This window comes from Pseudophryne corroboree, chromosome 1 (genome assembly GCF_028390025.1).
Source record: "Pseudophryne corroboree isolate aPseCor3 chromosome 1, aPseCor3.hap2, whole genome shotgun sequence".
NCBI classification, from domain to species: Eukaryota; Metazoa; Chordata; class Amphibia; order Anura; family Myobatrachidae; genus Pseudophryne; species Pseudophryne corroboree.
Window position 1 is genome coordinate 520,396,945 of NC_086444.1, and position 20,710 is coordinate 520,417,654.

The 20,710-nt window shown below is 42.0% G+C and overlaps 1 protein-coding gene and 1 long non-coding RNA gene across 3 annotated transcripts in view; one reads left to right on the top strand and one right to left on the bottom strand.

Annotated features, from left to right (window-relative positions):
- Window positions 1–20,710, bottom strand: part of LOC134912512 (uncharacterized) — a 146,403-nt gene that overhangs the window by 54,616 nt on the left and 71,077 nt on the right. The window lies entirely within an intron of this gene.
- On the top strand, window positions 384–20,520 carry KCNV2 (potassium voltage-gated channel modifier subfamily V member 2). The gene is made up of 3 exons (XM_063926171.1): window positions 384–415; window positions 6,335–7,688; window positions 20,236–20,520. The coding sequence occupies exons 1-3, from the start codon at window positions 384–386 to the stop codon at window positions 20,518–20,520; spliced, it is 1,671 nt and encodes a 556-aa protein (XP_063782241.1).

The window sequence follows — 20,710 nt, forward strand, 5'->3', positions numbered from 1 at the left end:
AGTTTCAAGGAAGATGGTCAATCTGGGAAGTCGTCCTTCCAATAAACATTCCGGAACTCAGGGCTATCTACAATGCCCTTCTGCAGGCCTCATCTCTACTTCGGAATCAGGCCATTCAAATCCAGTCGGACAATGTAACAGCGGTAACGTACATAAACTGAAAGGGCGGAACGAAAAGCAGAGCAGCAATGTTAGAGGTGTCAAGAATTCTCCTCTGGGTGGAAAAACACGCCGTGGCATTGTTGCTGGTCTTCATTCAGGGAGTAGACAACTGGGAAGCAGACTTCCTCAGTAGACATGACCTGCACCCGGGGGAGAGGGGCCTTCACCCGGAGGTGTTGCAGTGGTTGACACGTCAGTGGGGATATCCACAGATCGACATGATGGCCTCTCGACTCAACGAGAAGCTTGAAAGGTATTGTTCCAGGTCGAGAGACCCGCAAGCAGTGGCGGTAGATGTTCTGACAACTCCATGGGTCTACCAGCTGATGTACGTGTTTCCTCCACTTCCTCTGATCCCAAGAATTCTAAAGAGAATTAAAAGGGAAAAGGTTCAAGCAATACTCATTGCTCCGGACTGGCCGCGAAGGGCCTGGTACGCGGATCTTCTGGAGATGCTGATCGAAGAGTCGTGGCCTCTACCTCTTCGCGAGGATCTTCTGCAACAGGGCCCATTCGTCTATCAGGACTTACTGCGGCTACGTTTAACAGCATGGAAGTTGAACATCTGATTATAGCCAGGAGAGGTATTCCTGACAGGGTCATCCTGACTATAATCCAAGCCAGGAAGGGGGTAACGTCTAAACATTACCACCATATATGGAAGAAGTATGTCTGTTGGTGTGAAAGCAGTCAATATTCTGCGGTGGAGTCTGGGACATCTCCTGCTTTTTCTGCAGTCGGGAGTGGATGTGGGCCTACATCTAGGCTCCATTAAAGTCCAGATTTCGGCCTTGTCTATTTACTTTCAGAAACAATTGGCTTCTCTCTCTGAGGTACAGACGTTCTTGAAGGGTGTTTTGCACATCCAACCTCCCTTTATGCCTCCCACGGTACTTGGGGTCTCAATTTGGTTCTGCACTTCCTCTAATCGGACTGGTTTGAACCATTACAGAAAGTGGACGAAAGTACCTTACATGGAAGACCGTCACACTGCTGGCTTTGGCTACAGCAAGACATGTGTCGGAGCTGGGGGCATTGTCTTACAAAAGCCCCTACTTAATTTTCCATGAGGACAGAGCTGAACTCAGGACTCGTCAGCAATTTCTTCCTAAGGTGGCATCCGCATTTCACATCAACCAACCTATTGTGGTTCCGGTTGTTACCAACACCTCAGCTACTTCAAAGTCTTTGGATGTTGTGAGGGCTTTGAAGGTGTATGTAAAGAGGACAGCTTGTCACAGGAAATCGGACTCGCTGTTCATTATTTATGATCCAAATAAAATTGGGTGTCCCGCTTCAAAGCAGTCAATTGCACGCTGGATCAGTCTCACTATCCCGCATGCTTATTCCATGGCAGGCTTGCTGGTTCCAAAATCTGTACAGGCCCACTCTACTAGGTCAGGGAGTTCTTCTTGGGTGGCTGCCCGGGGTGTCTTGGCTTTACAGCTTTGCCGAGCAGCTACTTGGTCAGGTTCGAACATGTTCGCAAAGTTTTTCAAGTTCGATACTTTGGCCTCTGAGGACCTTCAGTTTGGTCAATCAGTTGAATATGCCCCTATATGCAGTATGTACTATACATGCAGGGCCAGATTAACAATGGGGTGGATTGAGCTACAGCTCCAGGCCTCCACATAAAAATAGGCCCATTGTCATGGCAGCATGATGATGACCTGCCATCAGCTGGCCACATAGTTGGCCATAAATCATATCTATTAAGAACCTTTTTCTATTTTTCTCACAAAATTATGCAAATTTAATCTTTTTAAAATATTAGGGAGACATTGGGGATTATATTGTCGGAGAGTACACGCCCATATGGCTCTGGCCACACCCACACAGCACTTGTCACACCTTCCCCATTCTCACAAAAGGCCCTTGAATATCTTCAGCTCCAGGCCCATGTGCCCTTACTCTGGCCCTGTATACATGTACATAAATACATTATGATTCGGAAACACCTCTGCTGCCATACATTCACATGTATGTTTCAAGGTGGCAGCTTTTCATGCTGAAAATCTCTGTGAGGGAGAATGACAAAGAATACCTGTCTGCCAGACAAGATTAACATAAGAATGCCCATATGAGTATACATATGGTACAAGATTATGGCTAGATATACACCTATTAGCCATAGCATTAAAACCACCTGCCTAATATTGTTTACGTCCCCACATTGGTATTTTACTATTATTTATGGAGTTATCACAATAGGAGGAGGCTACTATGCAATAGTAGGGTGTCTAACATGTTATACTTGTATAAGGGGTGCTGAGCATTTACAGAAATATAATATTATATCCACATTCTAGTTCAATTGTGTCACAGGAAATAGAAGATTCTTCTATAGCAGAGAATCTGGTGTGAATCACATGTACAGTAAGCCTACTGTGACCTTTGGGAATTAATTTCTCTCTCATGCCTCTGGCACTGTACCTGAAATACTCTGAGTACAGAAGAGAACTTTCATTCTTATGTTAATATAGTATGAAAAATATTGTGCACTCAACATAAAACAATAGTTCATATCTATCATCATTAAGGTTGTCACCTTGTCTGTGAATAAACACCTGCTTTCCAATCCTTTGTTATGTTTCTACTTGAAAAGTGTCAATATTTCTTAAGGCCCCAGTACATCAGCAATCACAAAAAAAACACCCCCAAAAAAATTAACAGATTCTGTGATTTTTTCCCCAATTTAAAGTTTCCCCAATACACCAATCTTCTGCACCCATACATTATAGATATTTTTAAGTGATTTGCAGATCATTTTCAGCAAATACAGATCTGCCAATCTTGAAAGGCTTGTCAGTTTACTAGTAATGGTCTGAAAATCTGCTGATTGTTTTCATACACTAGCAATCTACTGCCTCAATTGATCTGTGAAATTAAACTTTGAAAAACCTTATTTCCAATCGAATTTTGGTCTGAATCTGCGACCTGTGAACCCCATACATTGTAGATGAATGTACACAATAATCTGCAAAACACCAAATTGCTGATGCATTGGGGTCTTAATAAGGTCAGAAAAATATTGGACAGGTGACAATCCCAGTCACCAAGCCCTTTTGCAGATCATCTTGGTGTGGCATGAAAAGTCGACAGTCTGAATGTCTACTGGTTCTGAATGTCAACAGTCTAAATGTTGGCATGGACATTAGGTCGACAGGTAATGTCAACATAGTAAAAATGTTTGACATTTTACGTAATATCTCTGCAACACCAGAATGTTATTTTCGCCTAACCCTAAATCTATCCCTAATCCTAGCACTAAACATTAAAAAAAAAAATCTATTGTCAACATTTTGGTGTTGACATATAAAATGTGGACATTGCAAACATGTTGGCCATGTTGACATAACATCCATGTTAATATTCAGAACCTGATGACATTCTGATGTCAACATGCTGACTGTCCACATTCTGACTGGACCTGATAATCTTACCTTTTTTGGGGTATGAACGTATTAGGAATGACTGCCCATCTGCGATAAGGCCTTCCTAATGATTTGACTCCCAAGTAATAAGATCCCTGACCTTTTAACCATCTAAGTATCTCATGCCCCCAACAATCTGGATTCTTGAGGGGCAGTCCTAATTTTTGGTTGACTAGTGGGTGGCTTAATTGGTGGATGAGCAAACAGATTAAGGATTTTATAACCTGGAATGTTGGGTAGAACTTGCTAATTTGCCAGTAGATGGGGGAGTTTGGCAGAGGGGAGCAAGGCGCCTTTATTTTCTAACAGTGCAGATCTCCAGCAGAAAAATTGAGCATGGACTATTACAATGTGAAGGTTTGTCCCACTGTTGTGGAAATGGCAGGGTGGGTCAGGAGCATTGGCAATTTTTTAATGCAAAAAATTTAGGATTTGTGGAATTCCTTTGAAGGGATTGAATCGTACTTGATTGGGGCTACAAGTACCCTTGATGAGGATTCCCTTTTACTAATAAAAACAGCAATTTTCCAGGGCATGCAGTTAGGTTGCCGGCAGTTGGGATCCCAGCAGTCAGCATACCGATGCCAGAATCCCGGCCACTGACAATGCAGCCAGCCGGAAATCCAGCTAACAGGGGCTATTCCCACTCATGGGTGTCCACGACATCTATATAGTGGGAATAGAACCTGTGGCGAGTGCAGCAAGGGGACTCTTTGCGCTCGCCATGCTGCCGACATACTGTACGCTGGTATATCATACTGATCCCTTTTCCAGTATTGCTCAGCATCATAGAGGCAGTTGAAACAACACTTGTAGGTCTTGTACCACTGGTAAGAGGCAAATCAATCTTTCATAACCACAAACACTATCATTCCATCAATGTACAGCCTATATTTGATGTGTCTTCCTTAATGCTTAGCCTGGATGTCACATTTCCTGGGAGAGGCCATGACTTCTATCTAATGAGACAGCTGGCAATGTGGCAAAGATTATCACAGAGATGAGATGAACAGGGCTGCCTTTCAGGTAAGTGTACCACTGCCACATCATTCTTCTGTTCTGTGATTTACTTAGGACCTGTAAGTGTTAATGTACATAGAGCACCATTGCTGATTGTCCATGATGCTAACAAGGGCATGGCTTTCCGGAAAGAAGGTGAATGTTGACATGGCCAAAGTGGCCAAAGTGCTGACATGCAGCATGTCGGCATGCTTTACACATCAAAAGTGACCATGTCAACATTTACCATGTCCAAACAGATGTCATGTCGAAATAATAGAATGATAAAATGTTGACATAATGTCTCTGGTAGCCCAGCGTTCATTTACCTGAGTCCCAGTGGCAGCGGCATCTCCAGCATCTTCTCCGGAGTCCTGGTGGTGATGTATGCAGCACTTCCAGCACAGGCGTCTGATGATCAGTGGTTCTAGTAAGTTTGTTCCCATTTCACTAACCCTAATTCCTTTCCCAAACCTTTACCCCCCACTAGTTTCTACCCCACCTCCACCTGCAACCTAACCCTACCGGCAGCACCTCCCCCTAACTGTCAGCTTTTTGAGAATGTCAACCTCTCACATAGTGACTCTGTGAACATGTCGACATTCTGAGGATACAGACATGTTGAACCATGTCAGCATTCTAATGTCATCATTATGAATATCAACATGGTCACTGACGACCATGTGACCAGATTCCACTTTAGTACTGTCCGGTGATGATGTATAATTAAATCTGCCGTTGCTAAACAATCTTACAATTAATGGCATTTTCATATCATTATCTGTATTACAAATCACTGAAGAATATATGATCTGTAAACGTGGATAGAGTAATTTTTGTATTTTTTAGACTTGGCACATTTAAGACACTGAAAAACAGGTAAAATAAGTTCCCATTTATCTTTGCTCTTATTTGTCCCTTCACCAATCAAAAATATCTACTTTCCTATCGACAAAAGCTACTTAGTGCGAGAAAGAGATGTTTTGGGTTCTATGAAAAAACTAGAGATAAGCGGGTTCGGTTTTACTTGGTTGTACTCGGATTTACTCGGTTCTCAAAACGGCATCTTATTGGCTCATAGATGTCACGTGTTTTGGACAGCCAATAAGAAAAATCCAGATAAAACCGAACTGGAGTTAATTCTGGCGTTACATCCGAACCAGCTCTTCTCTAAAAAATTGCACATGGAAAAAACCCATTGTCATAGTGCAATTTCCCTATGGGCTTTTTTTCGTGTGGGGCTTTTTCTGGTTACCGCTGTTTTGGTATATACTCAGCTCATTGTAATAATTTTATAAATGAATGATGCAAATGTATGCAATGTGAAAATTAGTGACAGTTTGGTTGCAGAATAAAATATACAGTGCCTTGCCATCTGTCCCTAGCTCATCCGTGTGCTACATTTGTTTAGCTTACCACCACATACTGTAAGTTTCAGGATGAATGGGATAATAAATGAAAATCCCTTCTTAAGTATTCAAATCTTCTTTGTCAGCAGGATTTAAAATTGTCAATGACACATACAAGAGAAAATGCTTTACCATTGTTTTGTTCAGTGCTCATGAAACAGCAGAGAAAATAGAAGTGCAATATATACCCGGTAACACTGACAAAGACAACACCTGCCTCTGTTTTATCTGCATGATTAACTGACTTTTCTTGCATGGGATGAATCCTCACTGACCAGACATGCTGCAGTATAAGCAAAGGACCAGGGCTCCTTCTTTGTCTTTTTTCAGAGAAGGATTGGGGAGACCCCATTTAGGCCAGGACAAATTTCGATTTGCTAGGGACTCCTCCAACCTTCAGTGCAACTCACAGAGCAGCTTTGTTTATTATATTGAAGATGATGATGATGATCTAGAAGAACTGAAGTGGGGAGAAAAAGAAGAAAGACGTTTGGATGGATGGAAAAGGCAATTCATTGTCGCTCAACATGATCGTGGTCTCTTTGAGGAGAAACAAGACACACGCTTGCTTTCTCCATCTTTTTTTGGAAATACTTGCAATAATTTGCTGCACATCAATGTGGGTGGAACAAGTTATTATTTATCCTACTTGGTAGCAGCTAGTTATCCCAAGACTCGAATAGGTCGATTGGCAACATATACTGACCGACAGCGTAAACTAGACCTTTGTGATGATTACAGTCCACTGGAAGATGTCTATTTCTTTGATCGTGATCCAGCTATGTTCCACCATATCTATAACTTCTATCGTACTGGAGTGTTGTGGGTAAGGAATGAGTTGTGTCCTCGCAGCTTCCTAGAGGAAATAAACTACTGGGGTGTAAGAGTCAAACACACTCCTCGCTGCTGTCGCATATCATTTGAAGAGAGGCAAGATGAGTTGAGTGAGCAGCTAAAGATCCAGAGGGAGCTCAAAGCTGAAATGGAGACAGAGGAGAATGAAGAGCTCTTCAGAGGGATGCTTTGTGGATATCTGAGGCGTTGTATTTGGAATTTAATGGAAAAGCCATTCTCATCAATTACAGCCAAGGCCATGGCAGTAGCATCTAGTTTCTTTGTTCTTATATCAGTTGTTGCTATGACACTTAACACAGTTGAAGACATGCAGCAAAAAAATGCAGCTGGGCTTCCAAGTGGTAAACCTTACTTGGAGCATGTGGAGACCCTGTGTATTGCATTCTTTACTTTGGAGTACATACTTCGTATAATTTCAACCCCAGATATACAACATTTTGTGCGCAGTGTTCTTAATGCTGTAGACCTGATTGCAATATTGCCACTGTATTTGCAAATGCTCCTTGAGAAATTTTCTGAAGAAGATCAAAATGGGAATAGGTCCAATCATGAACATGAGATAGAGGCTGTTGCACGTGTGGGAAAACTCGGTCAAGTACTTAGGATAATGAGACTGATGCGCATATTCCGCATCCTGAAGTTGGCACGTCATTCCACAGGTCTGAGAGCCTTTGGTTTCACTCTCCGCCAGTGCTACCAACAAGTGGGATGTCTACTCCTCTTCATTGCCATGGGGATTTTCTCTTTTTCTGCCATGGTCTACACTGTTGAACATGATGTCTCAGGCACTAACTTTACCAGTATTCCTCACGCCTGGTGGTGGGCAGCAGTAAGTGTGTGGCTTAATGATGCAAAAATACTAATACCCAGATGTAAAATGTATTTCAAAGAATAATACTAAAAATCCCTGAGTCACTTCTTGACTATTGCCATGACTAATATTCATGAGGCCTGAATAACATTAACCAAGTACTGGTTCTTAGTAAACTGATAGGTATCAGTCCACAAATTATTTGCCCTATTTATTGGTTCAGAAATACTCCCATATTGGTTCAGCCCAAGTAATGAGTTCCCTAAACACAAGAGATGCTTGTTTTTAACCTGCTAACAACTTCCTGCAGTGTTTTTAAAAAGAGTTGGACTTATTACCCTGAGCCATTTTCTTAACACATAGAAACTGCAGTCACATAATGGGAGTGAGGACCAATACCTGGAGAGACAGTGGGCCTGATTCAGATGTGGTAGGAGTTGCTGTTACTGCTGCTTCCAAGGAAGCAGCAGTGATAGTGCTCTATGGTGATGCAGCAGGAGGCGTCTATTGCAAGCAGATACCTCCTGCTGCAGTAGTGATCTGACCTGCATCCTAGGATGCAGCATCGGATTAATCACTCACCATTGGGCAGCTTATGGCACCCATGGTGCTGCACAAGCAGCCCGTCACAGAGGCCAGATACTCTCCGTCTTACGACAGAGACCCCTGGCCTCTAACCTCCCCCAAAATGGTAGTAACACACCTCCATTTTCACAAATGGAGGTTATCTCTGCCCCCTCCTGCACCCCAGACGGTCCTCCCCCCCCCCACCTTCCTGAGGCCTCCCCCCATCCTACTACCTACATCGCAGAAATCATTCACAGACATGCAGAACTGGTCCTGCGCATGCGCAATTGGTACTTTGCGCATCCCTTAACAGTTGCTATGGGATCTGAATAACCCCCAGTGTTATGGTTTCTAGCTGCTTGATCACTTTTGCAGTGTTCACAAGAAAATGATGCAGTATCCAACAATATACCATAGGTTGTGCTGCAGGAAAGACCTACTTGGTATACAAAAGCTCAGATTAGCTCTCTGTAAACAATATAATAAGAATACAGATCTTACATGCTTCTTTAATGGGCCCTACACACTGGCAGATAATACTGAAAGATATGAACGTTCTCGTTCATTAACGAACGAGATACCATTCATATCTTTTAGTGTGGAGGCACCAGCGATGAACGATGCGCGGCCCCGCGCTCGTTCATCGCTGGTGCCCCGTCGCTTGTGCATGCAGGCCAATATGGAAGAGATCGTCCATATTTGCCTGCACTGTTATGGAGCCGGGTGACGGGGGGAGTGAAGAAACTTCACTCCCCCGTCACTGCCCCCCCCCCCCTGCCGCTGGGTGCCCGTCGGCCATATCCGCCATCGGGCAGCTCGGTGGCGGATCTACCAGTGTGTAGGGCCCATTAGATCTAACTAGAGCTGTCAAATAGAAATGTTTTATCCCAGAATGTGTCCTGGGGAAAGCATCATTTGCTACTTGTCCTGGCCAAGGTGCTCAGTTTTACCATTTAATTATCCATACTATATGTTGGACTTGGGTACTGTTATACAATACTTAATTCTAAAGTTAACTAGATAATCCCTTGGTTTCTTCTGTTATGATATGGAGACAGATTCTTTATTTTTTTTAAATAGCATATGCCATTTTATTCTCCTCACACTACTTCCGCAACAGATTCAAGCAGTCCTCATTTTCCACATGAGTGCTTGCCGTGTTCTTACAAAGAATGCTCCTTGCTGTTTGAGTGTTTCTTAGAATCCTACGCATGTGAAGTTACAGATACACTCCAAGCAAAACATCCAAACTTTGCGATCAAATGCATTAACCAATGATACGAGAAGATATACATTGTAGACTATAAAGCTTCATAAGATATTCACCTTTGAAAATCTTCCTACTGAAATCTGAATTTATGATACTAGAATACATATTATTATTTTTAATACTAACAGGAATACTGTATTTGCCAAATTTATGGGTTACAAAATTACATTTCTGGATTTGACTTTCCTGCTTCATTGATTTGATTAGATATATACATCATTGGAAGCTGACCTTGGTCTCATACTAAACCCTTCTTGTCATATAAGCAGGGAATTATTAAAATATAAAGTATACCTTCTAAAATGACCTAATTATCCCTTGAGAAAATGCTTTGCTCCACTTTTTCTCATTTACAGTTTCTAATTGCAATAACCTGGCTTGAAACAATTAGATGTCATAAATATGATAAATTTGCTCTGAAAATTTAGGGCTAGATTTTCTCACTTTACTAGATTCTCTGTGGTTATGACCCAAAATGTAAAATAACAATAATATTAAATGAAAGACACACCTGGTTTTGTATTTAATATTATTATTGCTTTAAAGTTAAACGTAGAACCCAAAACCACCTTGCAAAAGCCACTACTTAGTTTATCTGTTATTTACGCTTTAATTATGTAAAAATGGTCTTTAAGTGATCTGTTTTTTTTAATGGAGAAGGACAAATAGGTATAACATTTAGAAATTGTGTGTGTGTGTGTGTGTGTGTGTGTGTGTGTGTGTGTGTGTGTGTGTGTGTGTGTGTGTGTGTGCAATACAATGTCATGAGAGTGCGCTGAGCACATAAAGAGGCATGATTGAGGGGGCTTTGGAGGTGAATTATAAAGGGGAATTACTGAAGATGTGTGAGGCTGGCAGATACATTGGCATGACTGAGGGGGCATTACGGTAGCATAATGTCAATTGGGGGCATTAAGGTGTGGGATATTATCTTTGGCGTTATTACGGTTATACTATCAATTGGGGCATTACTGTGTGTTATATTATCAAGTGGGTCACTGCTATGAGGAATATTATCAATTGGGGCACTATTTTGTGGTATATTATTAATTGGGGACACTGCTACTATGTTGGAAATAATAAATCTTCCAGCATGCCTAACAATAATTGCTGCTCGGATTTGACAGTGGATATACTAACCATCAAACCAAAACCTGTTATCTGGCAGTGTGTGGCAATGTCTGATAATTGGTCAGATGGTGAGTTTGAGCTCACAGTATATGGGGGGTCATTCCGAGTTGTTCGCTCGTTATTTTTTTGTCGCAACGGAGCGAATAGTCGCTAATGCGCATGCGCAATGTCCGCAGTGCGACTGCGCCAAGTAAATTTGCTATGCAGTTAGGAATTTTACTCACGGCATTACAAGGTTTTTTCTTCGTTCTGGTGATCGTAATGTGATTGACAGGAAGTGGGTGTTTCTGGGCGGAAACATGCCGTTTTATGGGAGTGTGTGAAAAAACGCTACCGTTTCTGGGAAAAACGCGGGAGTGGCTGGAGAAACGGAGGAGTGTCTGGGCGAACGCTGGGTGTGTTTGTGACGTCAAACCAGGAACGACAAGCACTGAACTGATCGCAGATGCCGAGTAAGTCTGGAGCTACTCAGAAACTGCTAAGAAGTGTCTATTCGCAATTCTGCTAATCTTTCGTTCGCAATTTTAATATGCTAAGATTCACTCCCAGTAGGCGGCGGCTTAGCGTGTGCAAAGCTGCTAAAAGCAGCTTGCGAGCGAACAACTCGGAATGACCACCATGGTCCGTATTAGAAAATAATTGTTCTTTACGTTTACCAAAATACACTTCTATAAGGGCAAAATAAAATTCCTTAGACTTGTAATTCTTTTCCAATGGCCTTCTATTTCAGCCTCAATAAGCTGCACTTCCAATTTTCTGTAGTGATTATAAGAAAATGGATGCATGATGGCCCACCAGCAATAATGTTAAAGATTTCAGTGGCTACTGCCAAAGACATGTGAAATTATAAAATAATGACCTAGTATATGGGAGGAAGAAGTAAAGATATACATTTATTTACAAGAACGTTTGTACAGAACACTGCTATCATACCTATTGATTACATTACACATTTTATGAGGAGGGGTGAATACTGCTTCTCTATACACAGATTCCACACGTCATGTGTCTGCCCAGTTGAACTTAGAACAAGTAAAGAAAACTGACATGCACAAGTAATCAAGCATTTACACCATGTCTTATACTATAGTTATAACACGGTCATCAAAGGTTTCTTCAAAGCATGTCACCCCAAATTAGAAAATAACTTGATTTCATGTGATTCAAATAGTTAGAAAGAAGGAATATACAATACATGGGAGTCGGGGAGTAGAAGGCAAGATACAGCTGCAGAATATTGAAGTTCAATCAAATAAACTTCTGCTCGGGTCTCAGTCTATACGCAATAGGGACGCCTTAGGTTGTAAATGATGCCTCTTCAAGGGAATATAACATATATATAACATTTCATATTCTGTCTACTAAAAGAACGTTCGCAAAACTGTGGGCCTCATTTACATGATTGTGGTACCGATGTTTGTAGAGTGAACCGAACTGCTGATCAACAGGCTGCCCAGCCTAATCATCAATATTCACAAACATAACGCTCAACCCATAATGTCAGAGTAAATGAATGATCTTTATTGTTTGACCTCCTTTGACTATTAATTTGCAATAAATATAACTGTTATTATCTCGTCTGCCCATGTATAATTTACAATAAATATAACTGTTATTATGCAGTCTGCCCATGTACATACACACACTAAGGTTAATGTTTGTGGGGAGCCAATTATCCTACCACTATATTTTTGGACTGTGGGAGGAAACCCACAAAAGCATGGGGAGAATATATAAACTCCACACATTTAGGGCGGTGGTGGGAATCAGTCTCATGACATCAGTGCTGTGAGGCAGTAATCTCAACCATTACACCATCTGTACTGCCATACTGCCCTACATACAGGGTGCTTGGCGTGTTGTAAACATAGAATCCATATAAAAGAAGGGAATAACGTATTCAATAAAGTAAGATCCTAAACCAAGCACTGTTTTAGGAGAGAAAGGGAATTTAATGAAAGGAGTAGTTCTGGGTGGTTGGAATTGAGAGCTTAATTCATGTTTCTTGTTTGCAAGGAATTGAACAGTCACAAGGAAACTGCTGTGCAATTCTGTGTAATTAAAATGTGACTACAGCAGGAGATGCAGATTTGTGAGATCCAAGTGCTGTATCTGAGGATGCAGCCTGGTATCCCCATCGCGACTACCTTTTTCGCGATTCACCATGTTCTTAGGCACTGGTCAACATGCGTAAGCTGAAGCTTACTCAGGCTGGTCATCGGATCCTGACACTCGGGTCCAGTAATGGGCCCCATACACTTCCGCGACATGTCCGTCTGACATGTCGCCGGCGATCACCCCGGCAGCCTCCCAGGGGGCAGGATCACCTAAGGTACATCGTATGCTGTCCTTTTGCATACGATGTATCTTGGGCGTTCCCAGCCATGCCTGCGGGGTCGGACATGATTGAATGTGCAGCACATTCAATCTGGAGGATCCAATCCGATGCTCAAGGGAACGCGCATCGGATCGGAGACACCTCCAAAATGCCCGATTTCATCCGATATATCGGGCCGAAAGGCCCGAAATCGGATGAAATCGGGCCTCATCATCCTAGTGTCATGAGACCCTTAAGTCTGCGTCCAACGACACAGACCCTGAACTTGTCACGCCTACAAAATTGGGGCAACATGCCCCCGTTTTTTAGAATGGTGCTGCACCGGCTCCACCCCCCAAAATGCGTCTGACAGGGCCAGGGGGTTGCAAGCGATATCTCAAGACCCATTCAGAATGGATGTTGCGCCTGCACAGACCCCACACGATCGGATGTGTAAGTAAACCTTCGGTTTTACATACAAATCTGAATTAAGTCCTGATTTTCAGAATTTTTTCTTTGGTTTCCAGAGACCTTTTGCAAAAATAGCACATAAATGATTTATCACATATTTTATCTGTGTCACATTTTCATCTGTCTGTCTGCAAAGGGATTAATGATTTGCTCATGGCAGGGCTCCACGCAGAAATCAGCATGAGAAAATGTTTATTACTATTAATCCACTGGTATGAATGAGGCATTATGCATAGCAATTATATGAGAATTTTCGCACAATAGGTGTTATTGTACATTAGAAATCCCACGTAAACAATTTATGTAAAATTGAAGATTAAAATAAGTGCAGACATGGTGCAGCTATGAACTATCAGACATCTTTTATAAAAACTTCTTTCTATCCATACAGCAAGGAGAGCTGTTTTCAAGTTCTGGACGCTTCCTTTTTTTTCCCCAAAATATATTTATTGAGGTTCAGAAAATACAATATGCAATAGCAGATAAAGGTATAGGGTCCAACCATACATAAAAACACAATGATTCATAGATCAAACATAAAATGGTCGGGTCCCAGCAATGAACCTCACTTTTTCCATTTTCTAGTTTAAAGTATCAAAATACATATGACAGAATTATAGACATCAAAGAAAAATGAGTCTACCAAAACATCAATCGTATATCTGATGTAGAAAAACAAACAAAAAAGTATAACATACTAATGCGTCCACCTCGTTGGGGAGCGCTAAACTAAAAATAATAAACTAACATAGAAAAAATAGTAATAATAATAATACCTGCCAAGGCTAGGGAACCGTCGACCCATCCACGGAGACATCGTCAGAGCAAGAGAAGATATGTAGAAGATAAAGATCCAAAAAGAGGGAGCAGAAGGGGGAAGATAAAAGACCCATAAAGCCAATGTAGGTGTCAAGAATTCGAGCGATAGAGAGAAGAGAGGAATAGGAAGGACGGAGAGGGAGGAGGAGTAAGCAGTCATGGGAGGGAGATAGGAGGATTGTCGGCTAGGAGTTGATGCCCGTACCAGGTGGTGCAATGAAAGCTCTGTTTAAAGGCTAATTTTGTTTGAGTGGGCAATCTATTTATAACTCGTCCCCAGCATTGAAATAGCGTAGGCGTTAGTATTCCTTTATCAAGGGATATTTCCAGCCAGTCTATCGTAAACAAGAAAAGCAGTCTAGAGGTAGCTAGTGGTAGCGTTGGGGGGGTATCGGAGATCCACGGCTTAAGTATAGCCTTTCTACCTACCGCCGAAAGAATTACAACCGATTTCGCATCCTGAGAGGGAAGGTCGTGTTGATCACGAACGTGTCCAAAGAGAGCCCAAGAGGCAGTGCATTGAAAGCGCAAGCCCAACTCGGAGGTACCATAGATTTGTTGCTCAGCCCAGAATGTTTGGATAAAGGGGCAATGCCAAAAGCAATGCAGAAGATCAGCCACCGGTGCAGAGCATTTTATACATTTCGCCGAGTCGGACAAACCCATCAAATGACTCCTCTTTGGAGAGATATAGGCTCTATGTAAAATCTTATAGGTCATTTCTTGGTATAAACTAGCCGGGATAAGTTTAAGGGAAACCGTAAAACTATCCATCACAGCGTCGGGGGACATAGAAGGAATTTGAGAGGACCATTTCTGTACTTGAACTAAGTCATTGGTGGGTATATGTTCTGTGCGTATGCGGGTATATATAGTTGAAATGGAACAAGTCCCAGAGCGCAGAAGTGTGTCTAGAGAATTTACAAAGTCTGATGCACTAAGATGGGAGAGGACTGATTGTACATAGTGCGAGGCCTGAAAAAAATAGAAGTCATGTCTGGGGTTGATGTCAAATTTGGCTAGTGTTTCTGTAAAAGTAAGCATTTTCTTTCTAGAGTCAAGAAGGTTGCCAATGCATGTGATACCCATGGCATGCCAAGCGGTGAAAGGAAGGAGGGCCTGTCCCGTTTGAAAGTGTAAGTTGCCAACTAAGGGGAGAAACAATGAGTAATTGTGTTGCAGTTTGAGAGATTTACAGGATAACCTCCACGCCACAATTGTAGAAGTCAGGAGAGCATTGTCGAGGTGAGGAGAATATAGATCAGATTTGTTCGTGTGCAGAATGAAACTAAGAGATAGGTGGCCACAGAGTTGGGAATCAATCAAGGAGTCGGTAAAAACTGACGTACCGCTGAGCCAGTCCATAGCTAAGCGAAGAAGGCAAACTCGATTGTACTGCTCTATATCCGGCAGATTCAGCCCCCCATTCTGTACCGTTTGAGATAATTTAAAGAGACTTATTCTGGGTCGCTCACTGGCCCAGATGAATTTAGAGATCGAGGCGTTGAGGAGAGATATATCGGATTTTGAGAGCATGATGGGTACCATCTGCAGCACATAGAGCAGTTTAGGAAAACTAGCCATCTTAACAAGGCTAGAACGCCCCAACAGATTGAGGGGCAATGATTGCCATAACGCCAGTTCCGTCTGGATTTTAGTCAGAATAGGGTGGACGTTGTCAGAGTATAGGCGAGCGGGATCAGAAAGGAGAAGGACTCCGAGATATGTAATATGAGTGAGGGCCCAACGAATGGAAAAGGAAAATCCCAGCCCATAGCTACCTGGGGGAACATGGCCAAAGCTTCCGATTTATCATAGTTAATAGAAAAACCAGCAAAGGAGGAGAAACGATCGATGGTGTTCTGTAACACCATAACAGATTGTCTTGGGTTAGAGGTGAAGAGAAGGATGTCATCCGCAAACGCCATGAGTTTAATCTCTCTATTACCAATTCTAATGCCCCGAAAGGCAGACAAGTTAAGGATATACCGTATAAAGGGTTCCAAGGCTAAGTTAAAAAGGAGGGGAGAGAGAGGGCATCCCTGTCTAGTCCCTCTCTCAAGGAGAAAGGGAGAAAAGGGAATGTTATTGACTACCACCTGCGCAGTTGGGCTGGCATAAAGGGAGTCGACAAGGCCGCGAAAGGTCTCACCGAATTGTTGATAAAGCAAAACTCTAGCAAGATGAGGCCAGGCAATTTTGTCAAAGGCCTTTTCCGCATCAAGGTTAATCAGGATATTATCCATGATGTTGTTGGTACGGGAGTAGGTAATAGCCACTAAGGCAGTCCTAATACCCCGTACTGACTGTCTATGTTTGATAAAGCCCATCTGCGCAGGCGATATAATACGGGAAAGACAGAGTTGTAATCTATTGGCCATCAATTTTGTGAGAATCTTAAAATCCTGATTGAGGAGGGATATCGGCCTGTAAGATCCCGGCAAGGAAGGGTCCTTGCCGGGTTTCGGTATAACTATTATCGTGGCCTCATTGAATCTGATTGGGGTCTGTTTGGAGGTAAGAATGTGATTGTAGAGAGACGTAAGAGTGGGAGCTAGCTCATCACGGAGCATCTTATAGAACTCAGCACCAAACCCATCAGGGCCAGAGCTTTTATTGTTCGGCAGGGTTTTAATAACGTCAATGACCTCCTCGACCGTAATCGGATTGTCTAGAGAATCTCTCTCCTCCAGAGTCAGAACGGGGAGAGCAGCATCCTCCAGAAAGGAGTGATTGGCGTCTGAGTCGTCAGGACCTTTGGTATATAAAGATTGGTAAAAGTTTCTAAATTCAGTGCAGATAAGTTTAGGGTCGGTAACCAGTGTGCCTGAGCTATTGATTGCATTTACCCATGTACGGGATTTAGGACCCTTAATCAAATTGGCCAATAGTTTGCCTGACTTATTGCCCCATCTGTGGAATTTGTTTCACTGATAGTCGTAGAACAATTGGGCCCGTTCTGTGAGAAATGTATCATAAATGAGTTTGGCCAAAAGATAAGCCTCTCTATGGGCAGGGATGTTGTGTCGGGTGTACTTTCGATAACAGTCCATCTTCCTCTATATATATATATATATATATATATATAAATTCTTTCCAATCCGTAAGTCAGTGTTTGGTCCGCTCCTTGCCCCTTTAGATGTCTAAGATTTCTGTGTGCCCGAATCTGAGCTCCTAATGCTTTTAATTGTATTCTGCTCCTAGATTTAGGGGGAAATGCAACTGCCGTCAGAGGGTGCGAATTACCGTTGCTGCAGCTGTTAAATGACAGTAACATCTCGCACCCTTCGTCAGGCCGGCCAAATGGCAGATTTGCGCAGAAGTGATCGCTACTCTATAGGGCAGCGAACACTTTTGTGCGAGATCAGGCTGCCACACAGTGCGGCTATTGTCTGTCTCTGTTTATGTCCTGTGCATTCTGTTTATCACTGCTGTTTCTTTTAACTATCTATCTTCTTCTATTGTTACTGTTTATCCTCAACTGCTTGTACTTGCTTTTCCCTTGTTTGCTTTGTTATTAACTCCCTGGATATCTGTCCCAGTCTTGAACACCTACAGTACTTGCTGTGGCTTAAGGTTGGCCATCGACCATTAATGGTTACAAACCATAAGTAGTTTATTGCCAATATTAGAGTGTTTTGCCATCAGTGGTGGAGATCCAATCAATAGTACAGAACCCCCCAATGGTTCCCATTTCCCTAGTTGGTGCCAGAACACTAAGTCTAGCTCTGCCCCCCGATGCATCCGTGAAGCCCCGTCCCTAGGTTCTGATTGATCCATGGGCCAGAGAGTGAAAGAGCAAGGATGACCATTGGTGAGTGAAACCATCGCTGGTACTTCAATGCATAGTTTGCTACCATTGATGGTGAGCGCACAGCTGGCCATCACTACTGTGGCTACCCAATCCTAGGTTACATACGACTGTTCAGCTGGCTTGTGCTTTACTATTCACTATGATTTTTTGTTTATTGACCTATGAAATATGGCTGTCTTCCTCTACTACCTCCCTTCTAGCACCCAGTTACCCTTAGATCATTGATCTTCATTTCCATCCTGCCTTTACATACCTGATCACATTGCTCATTTCATACTTTCTGATGGGCCCGATCACACTGATCTATGCCATGTGATTTCTACTCTTTAGTATTCCTTTTAGCTTAATGTTAACTAGAGACAGTTTGCTGAAATCTTTTTCCCCAGTCTAATGCCTACAGTGTAGTGTAACCCCAAATTTCTTTGCATATCTCAAATGAAGAAAAACGTTGCAGGTGCACAATTCAAACATTACCAATTTATTAATAATAATCATTGCAATAAAATTTTGCATTTTGAGCGAGGTTCTTCGCATAGTTATAGCCATAAGTAAAATTTTATTGCAATGATTATTATTAATAAATTGGTAATGTTTGAATTGTGCACCTGCAACCTTTTTCTTTGTATGCAGTTCTACTGAAAGGTCTCCACAGGGTTGCACCTCTCATTACCGGTGTGCACCCCAGTACCCCTCCCCTGTATATCTCAAATGAAAACAGATATAAAAACCTTTTTTAAAAATACATTTAATTATCTGAAGGGCTTTTAAATATTCCCAATTTATGTCAGGTAGTTTAATGGTGATGAGTGACTATAGATAGGATCAGAGCCGGCCCTAACCAATATGATGCCCTAGGCAAGATTTTGGCTGGTGCCCCCTAGCACCACCGCTGGTTCTGACCTTGCACCTCTTTCCCAGCACCTTCACCCCTCACCCATAGCAGTCCTTATTTTGGTGTTTGTACCCCATATAACAGTTTGCACATTTGGCGCACAGCCCAAAAAGGGGTATGTTTTTGCTGGCAAGGGGAATGGCCACACAATAGGAACCCCAATTCCAATTACGCAACACAACACTGCAACTTCATTCACATTTGATCATGCGATAGTGTTCATAATTCATATTACATCCCACAGTAGTATTACTTTACCTTATAAACGTTACTACTCACAGTAGAGCCCCTTATTCACATTACATCACACTCTATTGCTCTTTATTCACATTAAACGACACAGTAGTGCCCTTTCTATACGCAACACCACATAGTAGAGCACCTTATACACATAATGCCAATACGTTAGTAATGCATTTATACACATAATTGCACACAGTAATGCCCCTTACACATGAGACACATTAGTAATGTCCTTATAAACATAATGCGCCTTACACATTATGACAACCTTTATTAATGCCCTTTTACACATAATGTCCCTTACACATAAGCCGCACATAATTAATGCCCTTATACACATAATGAAACACATAGTGCTCCCTACACATTTGCTGCACATTATTAGTGACCCTATACACATAATGACACACATACAGTAGTACCCTTTTACACATATGTCGTACATTATTAATGCCATTATACACATAATGACACACATAATGCCTCTTACACATATGTTGCACATTATTAATGCATTTTTACATGACACACATAATGCTCCTTACACATATTTCGAACACTACTGCACAACCAACCCACTCACATGCACAAAGCAATCACACTGCCACTAACACTGTGACCTCTGCGTCTGCTTGGATACAGATGTGTCCTCATAAATATTGCCTCAGTGCTAACATCTGGCACCTTTTTTTATGAAAATGCAACTTATTTGCATTGCTATGTGGCTAGGATGCACAAGCAGCTTCTACTGATTAAAATGGTATGCGGCATGCCTATATACTGTGTGAGACTGTGGCTGTATCTGCATTATGAAATGCTACACACAGAATATAGGCATGCCGCATATCATTTTAATCAGCAGAAGCTGCTGATGCCCCTAGGCATATCAAATGCCCTAGGCAATTGCCTAGTTTGCCTATGCCTATGGCCGGCTCTGGATAGGATCAATGAGCAGCAAACAGATTTATAACTGAAAGCAATAATATTAATAATACAAAAGTGAAAACAAACAAACTTGCTAATATTTCCATTTGTTTCCAGGTGAGCATCTCTACCGTAGGATATGGAGACACTTATCCAGAAACCCACCTTGGCCGACTTTTTGCATTCCTGTGCATCGCTTTTGGAATCATTCTAAATGGAATGCCTATTTCTATTCTGTATAATAAATTCTCAGATTATTACAGCAAATTGAAGTCATATGAATACACAACTATTCGAAAGAAAAGAGGAAAAGTCAACTTTACAGGTCGAGCCATGGAGAAGATTTCTGAATTTTATTATGGAGTTCCAACGCAACGTCTTCTAGAAGACCACTACCAATAACTTCTCTTGGATCACATTGTTTGTAATGAATGATGGTCTAATGCTCAACAATGCTACATTCCAAAATTATTTCACTACGACATTTATAAGGGCAGCTTAACTATGTTTATTTTTGCCAAATGGTTCTTCTGTTATGAAAACTACCAATGGTTTGTATGGTGTTATACTGTAAAGCACATATTGTCATATT

Excerpts from the sequence above, each read along its gene's own strand:
- KCNV2 (XM_063926171.1), top strand. The coding sequence starts at position 384 with ATGGCCTCTCGACTCAACGAGAAGCTTGAAAG. Across the intron at positions 416-6,334 it reads CTCAACGAGAAGCTTGAAAG|AGAAGGATTGGGGAGACCCC; the intron begins GTATTGTTCCAG and ends GTCTTTTTTCAG. Across the intron at positions 7,689-20,235 it reads ACGCCTGGTGGTGGGCAGCA|GTGAGCATCTCTACCGTAGG; the intron begins GTAAGTGTGTGG and ends ATTTGTTTCCAG.